A 9,893-nucleotide genomic window follows, 5' to 3' on the forward strand; every position below is an offset into this window, starting at 1 on the left:
TAGTTGCAATCTTAAATGAACAATACCTCAGTGTGTGATCTGACGACCTTAGTCTTTAGGAGGTCTATCAAGTGGTAATTGCACAAGTTCACTGCTATCGATGCTCAACTAGAAACAGAAGGGTGATCTTTGCTACAACATAAACAATATGGTCCTCACAGCTATATCAATGCTGTTAAAAATCTAAGTTATTTAGGTGTTTTGGTTTTTCATCTGCTGAAAATCTGGCCCAGAGGGTGCACGTTGCATGAGCATGGCACACACAGCAGTTTAAGGAGTGTGGGTTGGCAGAAATGTAGTGGGTGACATCTCCAGAGCCAATATTTGGTAAGGAAAAAGTGGGAGACTTCTGGAGCGCTCACTCAAATTCAGGAGGAATTTTTATTTAAATAGACAAAAGTGTATTTTACTGAAAATAGACATTAATTGCTAAAACAATTATCCTATGTACCTTATCTCACTGGATATAACATTTCCTCTTATGATCTCCAGCAAGATGGTGATATAAACTACAGAACTATTAGATGTAACAAATGAACAACAAGTGAATGCGCAGTGTGTAGTACTTCTACAGATTCTTTTTAACTATGGCTCTAATCCAAGCATAACTAAGGAGACAATACTTGCTTAGTTTTAATAATACTGTCAGTAATGTAACTAATTTGTGAAGATTGAGAAATGACCCATAGAGTTCCACAGATTCATCTCCACACAAGCTATGGAACAATAATACAAGGGCTTTTGAGCTACATAAATACTGCTTTGGTACTTCTATGTAACATTGCTCAACTTCACCCTGTCACAGCTCAGTGCTGATAAAATCCTCATCTATGCCTTCATTACCTCTAGACTTGACTATGTCAATGAAATACTGACTGAATTCACACAGTCTCTTCAATTACCTTGAGGTCATCTGAAACTCTGCTGCCCACATCTTAACTCACAGCTATTTCTTGCCCATTCCTCTATCATCAACTGTGCTCACAGACCTACAGTTTGACAGAAGCCAATAACTTGATTTTAAAATTCTCATTATTGTTTTCAAAGTCCTCCAGGGCCTTACCCCTCCCTATATCAATAATCTCCTCCAATGCCACAACCCTTGGTGAGCTACCTGCACTCCTCCAATTCTGGCTTATTGTGCAAAATAGAAATGTGTGTGTGAAGAGGACAGAGTCTGCAAAGAGGTTAAATGAGTGGACAACAAGACAGATGGAATTATAATGTGGTGGAGTGTGAGATTCTTCACTTTGATTGTAATAGAAAAGTAGATTTTATTTTAAAGTGTGAACCTTGATAATCGGAAAGACTTGGGTGTGCTAGTGCAAGGGAATCAAAACAATTTACTGCAAGAGTACTGGGGTACAGGAAGAAAGTCTTGCTACAATTGTACAAGTTGTTTGGCAAGACTACACACTTGGAATATTGTATGTTACGGGGATAGGACAGGACCTGGGTGGAATTGTTGTCGGTGTAGGCTCGATGGGCCAAATGGCCTCTTTTTGCACTGTAGATAATGATTCTATGTAGTTTTGGTCTCTGTATTTAAGGATGAATATACTTGCATTGGAGGTGGTAAAACAAAGATTCACTAGATTGGTCCCTGGTGTAAGAGGATTGTCCTATAGTGGGAGGCGGTGTAAATTGTCCCTATATTCTCCACAGATTAGAACAATGAGAGGTGATCTCATTAAATCATACAAAATTCAAGAGTCTGACGGGGTTAACACAGAATTTTTTTCTGCTGGCATCGAAATCTAAAACACAGGGATAGTGTGTCAATCATTTAAGACTAAGATGAGAACAAATTTCTTCACTTAAAAAGGTGTGGATCTTTGAAATTCTCTACTCCAAAGAATTGTGGTTGCTCCATTGTTGATTATATTTAAGGCTAAGATAGACAGATTCTTGGTCAGAGAATCAAAGGATATGGGGAATGGGCTGGAAAGTGGAGTTAAAGCTCAAGATCAGCCATGATCACACTGAATAGCAGAACAGGTTCAACAAGGGCAACAGGAATAAAAAGATATACTGATAGGGTTAGATGGTAGGGCTGAAAGAGGTTTGTGTGACAAAGAACAGCTGGGCCAAATGGTCTCTGTGCTGTAATTTTATACAATTATGTAATTCACACAAAGAGTGAGAAGAACATAAGAAATAGGAGCAGGAGTAGGCCATCTAGCCCCTCAAGCCTGCTCCGCCATTCAATAAGATCATGGCTGATCTGATGGTGGGTTCAGTTCCACTTACCCGCCCGCTCCCCATAACCCTTAATTCCCTTAATGGTTAAAAATCTGTGACTTAAACACATTTAACGAGGTAGCCTCTACTGTTTCATTGGGCAGAGAATTCCAAAGATTCACTACCCTCTGGGAGAAGAAGTTCCTCCTCAACTCTGTTCTAAATTGACTCCCCCGTATTTTGAGGCTATGCCCCCTAGCTCTTGTTTCCATTGTAAGTGGAAATAACCTCGCTGCTTCTACCCTGTCTAGCCCCTTCATTATCTTATATGTTTCTATAAGATCTCCCCTCAACCTTCTAAACTCCAATGAGTACAGGCCCAGTCTACTCAATCTCTCCTCATAAGCTAACCCCCTCATCTCTGGAATCAACCTGGTGAACCTTCTCTGTACCCCCTCCAAAGCTAATATATCCTTTCTTAAATAAGGGGACCAAAATTGTACACAGTACTCTAGGTGATCATAAGCATTAACTTCCATGTGTGGTCTCAACATTGAAAGCTGCTTCATGACTTCACAAAATATCAGAGCTTCAAAACCATTATGACATCAGTTATTATAAATACTACACATTGTTTTTTGATATTAAGTGAAATGCCTTAATATCTTGTACAGTCCAGGTTATGGCATCACAATAACTTGGTATTACTAGGGATACATGTATGATGTAAAGGGTTTGTAACAATAAAAATGTCACAATAAACACAATGGATAGAACAGAAATGTTACAAATGGAAGCACACCGTCCTCTAACCACCATCTCTTTAATTAGTCAGCTCCAGTTTAATTTGGCAGATGGAAATTAAGTATAAATAGCCCACACAGAATTATCAATTACAAAAACTCCATCTGAAAGTTTCTCTAGTTGTCTATCCCTGAAAACTAAATTCATAAATAGTTCAATTTTATTATTTCTACAATGTGGGTAACTAAATCTTAAACACAAACAATAAAGCTACAATTCGCAACAAAACCTCAAAGATTAGCCGCTGAGTCATAACATTATCAACTTTATCATGGACCAATGGGATACAGTTGTTTAACATTCCAGTCATAGCAGTATTTAGAGAGTGTCCAAAGGAACACATTTATAATGGACGCTCACTCAGAGCCAGACACCCAGAATTAATTCATAGTTTTGGACTAAGAATTGTAACTGGTATCCACCCATAAATGATTTGAAGATTGTGCCAGTCAAAAGAACTCCACGTTACAAAACTGACTTTAATATTTTCAAAACTATTCAAACTAAGGAACGTTGCAAATGGATTTATTAACATGTTTTATAAAGGTTATCAAAGCAACAAGAGACAACACAAGTGCTGCAAAGTCTTGTGCAAATTAAGTTTATGTAGTAAAGTAACAGGGGAAGAAAACTCAACATAAAAGTCCTGTCTTCCCAGTTGTTGCACTGCATTTATGCACCGACAATTTTTTTTAAAAAGATCAGAAATGGGAAAGGAAATCGGCAGTATAAGAGGATTTTGTACTAAAATCGCCGCGCCTTCTGATGTGCAAGAGTGGCAAATAGCCCCGAATATTGCACACAGTGGAAAATCCACACATTAACGACAAATGTTTGTCCAAAACTCAGTGGGGGAGTGCAGACATCCGATTAAAGTCATGCAGAGGCAGCCCAGCACACGGGCGGAGATACTGCGGGGCTCAGACTGCTGAATAAAGCAACCATTACCCCGCTCCCCAGGCCCACCCTCACCCTCCCGGCCGCTCTTCCTCTACCTGACGCTGTAATAGGACATCTCTGGGCGCCCGTTGCTATGGTGCTGGCGGCCCCGCTGCTGCCTCCCGCTCCCCGCTCCGTCACTCAACTTGCACTCACTCCAGCAGCCCGGGCCCCCTTAGCAACGCACCCTCCAACAAAAACCATTCCCATTGGTCCCCCCTCTCTCCTCACGTCATCCCATTCAGCCCTCGGATCAAAGTCCCGGTCTGAAGCCAGTCCCCTGAGGATTATCCGCCAGATTTCCCCCCCCCCCCCCCCCCCAAAAAGTCTGGGAACTCATCCCACTCACTGGGTGATGTTTATACAGTTAATGGACAATGTGTTCAGGGTTATCTTCGTGCTTGTGGGCGGCTCCCCTCTGGCCTGGCTTGCGGACAGAGCTTCAGACTGCACTGCTGCAATGGAGACCCTGGCAGGAGCTTTGAACAACCAGGAGACAATGCACAGGCTATCTGACTGCTCCAGTCGATTTGGTAAATGTTACGAACAAATATCCAGCCTATAAAGTGATTTCTGATAGACTAGCTCTTTTAAAGATAATGCTCCATTGTTCTGGATGTCCCCGCCATACACCCAACTGCATCTATCCCACCGAACCCCTTTATAGTTCTAACACTTCTAAACCCAAGGGACTATAAACCAAGTTTCATAGAATCCCTACGGTGCAGGAGGAGGCTATTCAGCCCATCGAGTCTGCACTGACAGCAATCCCACCCAGAGCCCATCCCTGTAACCCCCCTCCTAACCTCCCTGAAACTAAGGGGCAATTTAGCAATGCCAATCCACCAAACCCACACATCTTTGGAGTGTGGGAGGAAACTGGAGCACCTGGAGGAAACCCATGCAGACAAGGGGAGAACGTGCAAACTCCAGTCACCCAAAGCCAAAATTAAACCTGGATTCCTGTGAAGCAGCAGTGCTAACCACTGTGCCACCATGCCGTCTAAATTTATGCAACTCATTCTCACATACTAAGCCTGGGTACACTGGACATGGGGAAGAGGTTTCCATTAGTAGGAGAGACTAGGATCCAAGGGCACAACCTCAGAGTAAAGGGACAACCCTTTAGAACCGAGATAAGGAGGAATTTCTTCAGGCAGAGGGTGATGAATCTCTGGAATTCATTGCCACAGAAGGTTGTGGTCGCCGGACAGAGATAGATAAAAGTTTAAAGTTTATTTATTAGTCACAAGTAGGCTTACATTCACACTGAAATGAAGTTACTGTGAAAGTCCCCTAGTCGCCACATTCTGGCGCCTGTTCAGATACACTGAGGGAGAATTTAGTATGGCCATTTCACCTAACCTGCACATCTGTGGAGTGTGGAAGGAAACCCACAGACACAGGGAGAATGCGCAAACTCCACACAGACAGTGACCCAAGCTGGGGATCAAACCCAGGTCCCTGGTGCTGTGAGGCAGCAGTGCTAACCACTGTGCCGCCCCAATAGATAGGTTTTCTGGCTTGACTGGATGGCTGATTCAAACTGCATCTTTTCCCAGCCCAGAGCTGTTTTTAAGAGATCTTCCTTGCACAAGCCAACCCCGAAGCTCCCCACTAACTTTCAAATACATTCTCTTCCACTGCCCCCCCCTCCCCTCCCCTCCCCCCACCCCTTTCACCTCAGGCTCCATTGTTCTCACACCTCTTTGAAACTCAAATCTTTCTGAATATGAAATCTTTCCTATTTCTATTTTGTCTCTGCTTTCAGGACAATAAAATATAACGAACCCTCTTCTGTTTACCCTCCTGTAAGCTGCAATGTTTCTTGTCATCACTGACTTTCCTTTGATATTCAAACAAACTCTCAACTTACCTAAAAATTTAAATGTCTGATCCAACCTATTTACTTGTACCTCAATCCCAATCTCTTATTACAAATGCACAAACCAACATCTGTATCCTTTAATGTCTTAAACCTCTCGAGTAACTTTCCCCAGCTTAATTAAATCAATTACACTCACACACACAGACTTCTTCATAAGCACACAATATCCCCCCAAAGGTATTTTGAAACATCCATTCTCACAGTGGTTAAGAACATAAGAAATAGGAGCAGGAGGAGGCCATCGAGCCCCTCGAGCCTGCCCCGCCATTCGATAAGATCATGGCTGATCTGAAGTGGATCAGTTCCACTTACCCGCCTGATCCCTATAACCCCTAATTCCCTTACCGATCAGGAATCCATCGATCCGTGATTTAAACATATTCAACGAGGTAGCCTCCACCACTTCAGTGGGCAGAGAATTCCAGAGATTCACCACCCTCTGAGAGAAGAAGTTCCTCCTCAACTCTGTCCTAAACTGACCCCTCTTTATTTTGAGGCTGTGCCCTCTAGTTCTGGTTTCCTTTCTAAGTGGAAACAATCTCTCCACCTCTACCCTATCCAGCCCCTTCATTATCTTATAGGTCTCTATAAGATCCCCCCTCAGCCTTCTAAATTCCAACAAGTACAAACCCAATCTGCTCAGTCTCTCCTCATAATCAACACCCTTCATCTCTGGTATCAACCTGGTGAACCTTCTCTGCACTCCCTCCAAGGCCAATATATCCTTCTGCAAATAAGGGGACCAATACTGCACACAGTATTCCAGCTGCGGCCTCACCAATGCCCTGTACAGATGCAGCAAGACATCTCTGCTTTTATATTCTATCCCCCTTGCGATATAGGCCAACATCCCATTTGCCTTCTTGATCACCTGTTGCACCTGCAGACTGGGTTTTTGCGTCTCATGCACAAGGGCCCCCAGGTCCCTTTGCACTGTAGCATGTTGTAATTTTTTTTCCATTTAGATAATAATCCAATTTGCTATTATTTCCTCCAAAGTGAATAACCTCGCATTTGTCAACGTTATACACCATCTGCCAGATCCTCGCCCACTCACTCAGCCTGTCCAAATCATAGAAACCCTACAGTACAGAAAGAGGCCATTTGGCCCATCGAGTCTGCACCGACCACAATCCCACCCAGGCCCTACCCCCATATCCCTACATATTTTACCCACTAATCCCTCTAATCTACGCATCCCAGGACACTAAGGGGCAATTTTAGCATGGCCAATCAACCTAACCCGCACATCTTTGGACTGTGGGAGGAAACCGGAGGAAACCCACGCAGACACGAGGAGAATGTGCAAACTCCACACAGACAGTGACCCAATTCGGGAATCGAACCCAGGTCCCTGGAGCTGTGAAGCAGCAGTGCGAACCATTGTGCTACCGTGCCGCCCCTCTCTGCAGACCCTCTACGCCGACCCTCTACGCCCTCCACACGATTCACTTTTCCACTTATCTTTGTGTCGTCTGCAAACTTTGTTACCCTACACTCAGTCCCCTCCTCCAGATAGTCTATATAAATGGTAAATAGTTGAGGCCCCAGTACCGATCCCTGTGGCACACCACTAGTTACCATCTGCCAACCAGAAAAGCACCCATTTATTCCGACTCTCTGCTTCCTGTCGGATAGCCAATCCCCAATCCACGCTAACACCCTACCCCCAACTCCGTGTGACCCAATCTTCTTCAGCAACCTTTTGTGAGGCACCTTATCAAACTCCTTTTGGAAATCCAAAAACACCGCATCCACCGGTTCCCCTCCGTCAACCGCACTAGTCACATCTTCATAAAAATCCAACAAGTTTGTCAAGCACGACTTTCCCCTCATGAATCCATGCTGCGTCTGCTTAATCGAACCATTCTTATCCAGATGGCCTGCTATTTCTTCTTTAATGATGGATTCCAGCATTTTCCCAACTACAGACGTTAAGCTAACCGGCCTGTAGTTACCCGCCTTTTGTCTATTTCCTTTTTTAAACAGCGGCGTAACATTAGCCGTTTTCCAATCCGCCGGCACTACCCCAGAATCCAACGAATTTTGATAAATAACCACTAACGCATCCGCTATTACCTCTGACATTTCTTTCAGTATCCTGGGATGCATTCCATCTGGGCCCAGGGACTTGTCCACCTTCAGTCCCGTTAGTCTACCAAGCACTGCCTCCCTGGTAACATTAATTGTATTGAGTACCTCTCCTCCTACCAACCCTCTATCGGTAAACTATTTGTGTCTTCCACCGTGAAGACCGACACAAAAAACTTATTTAAAGCTTCAGCCATTTCCTCATTTCCCACTATTAAATCCCCCCTCTAAGGGTCCAACATTCACTCTTGCCACTCTATTCCTTTTTATATATTTGTAAAAGCTTTTACTATCATTTTTTATATTTAGAGCTAGCCTAGCTTCATAACCTATCTTTCCTTTCTTTATCGCTTTCTTAGTCATTCTTTGTTGTTTCTTAAAGTTTTCCCAATCTTCCGATTCTCCACTATTTTTGGCCACTCTGTACGCATCGGTCTTTAATACTCTCCTTAATTTCCTTTTTTATCCACGGCTGGTTATCCCTTTTCTTAGTCCTTCTTTATCACCGGAATATATTGTTGCTGAGTACTGAAAAGGATCTCCTTAAAAATCCTCCACTGTTCCTCAGCTGTCCTATCTACCAGTCTGCTCTCCCAGTCCACCTTAGCCAATTCAGCCCTCATCCTATCGTACTTCCCTCTGTTCAAACAGAGGACACTGGTATGGGACCCTACTTTCTCCTCTTCCATTTGTATCAGAAATCCGTCCATATTGTGATCACTTGACCCAAGAGGGTCTTTCACAAGAACATCCTTAATTCTACCTACCTCGTTACACATTACCAGATCTAAGATAGCTCGTTCCCTCGTCGGTACTGTAACATACTGTTCAAGGTAGCTATCCCGACAGCATTCTAAGAACTCTTCCTCCATCCCACCCCTTCCAACTTAAGTCAGCCAATCAATATGCAGGTTGAAGTCCCCCATGATTATTGCCGTTCTGTTTTTGCACGCACCCATTATTTGCTTGTTTATAGCCCTCCCCACCTCAACATTATTATTTGGGGGCCTATAGACCACGCCTACTAGTGTCTTTCTTCCCCTACTATTCCTTATCTCTACCCATAACGATTCCACGTTAATCAAAAGATGAAGCGCTGTTCCGTAATTTTCTGTTCAGCTCCATTGGAACACTGCATGAAGCCAAGAGAAGGCATTTGGAATGCTGGCTTTTATTTCAAGGGGGCTGAAATATAAGGTGTTGCTGAAACTATACAAGGTAGCAGTGAGACCACATTTAGAATACAATGTACAGTTTTGGTCGCCTTATTTAAGGGAAGATATTATCTTGAAGGCAGCACAGAGGAGGTTTACTAGGATGATCCAAGTATGGAGGGGCTGCCATATGAGGAAAGATTAAACAGGTTGGGGGCTATACTCCTTGGAGTTCAGAAGAATGAGAGGTGATATGATTGAAACATATAAAATGCTTAGAGGGGTATACAAGGTAAATGTTGGGAGGATATTTCCAATCATGGGTTAGCACCAGAGGACATAGTCACATAATAAGGTGGTGCTCATTTAAGATGGATTTAACGAAGAATTTCTTTTCTCAAGAGTGGTGAATCTTAGGAATTTTTTACCCCAGGATGCTGTGGAGACCGAGTTTTTGAACCTTTTCAAGGCTGAGAACGATATGTTTTTAATCATATGGGGAAGAATTACAGAGATGAAGCAGGAAAATGGACTTAGTGAGAGATCAGGAATGATATTAAATTGCAGAGTAGACTTGAAGGGATGAATGGCGTACTCCTGTTCCTATTTCTATGGCTTAAGGACAGGGAGATCAGTGAGAGAGCAAGGTGGAGAATTAAATGACGAGTAGTCAGAGCTTGGGGTTATGCTTGTGGACTGAACGAAGGTGGTCTGCAAAAGTCACCCAATCTATATTTGATTCTTCTTTATAGAGCAAACTGTGAGACACCAGGAAATACAGTATATTAAATTGAAGGAAGTGCATGTAAAACATTGTTTACCTGCAATCAGTGTTT

The 9,893-nt window shown here is 43.2% G+C and overlaps 1 protein-coding gene across 3 annotated transcripts in view; it reads right to left on the minus strand.

Annotated features, from left to right (window-relative positions):
- Window positions 1–4,093, minus strand: part of LOC144498614 (tubby-related protein 3-like) — an 85,996-nt gene extending 81,903 nt beyond the window's left edge. Inside the window, exon 1 of one of the 3 annotated variants that reach the window (XM_078219993.1) lies at window positions 3,981–4,093. In XM_078219993.1, coding sequence (XP_078076119.1) covers window positions 3,981–4,000 — 20 coding nt within the window. In that variant the 5' untranslated portion in view covers window positions 4,001–4,093. The remainder of the gene's footprint in view (window positions 1–3,980) is intronic. The other 2 variants (XM_078219996.1, XM_078219992.1) reach the window with 2 other exon arrangements.
- Window positions 4,094–9,893: the final 5,800 nt, after the last annotated feature.

The sequence above is a fragment of the Mustelus asterias genome, chromosome 9 (genome assembly GCF_964213995.1).
Source record: "Mustelus asterias chromosome 9, sMusAst1.hap1.1, whole genome shotgun sequence".
Lineage (NCBI taxonomy): Eukaryota > Metazoa > Chordata > Chondrichthyes > Carcharhiniformes > Triakidae > Mustelus > Mustelus asterias.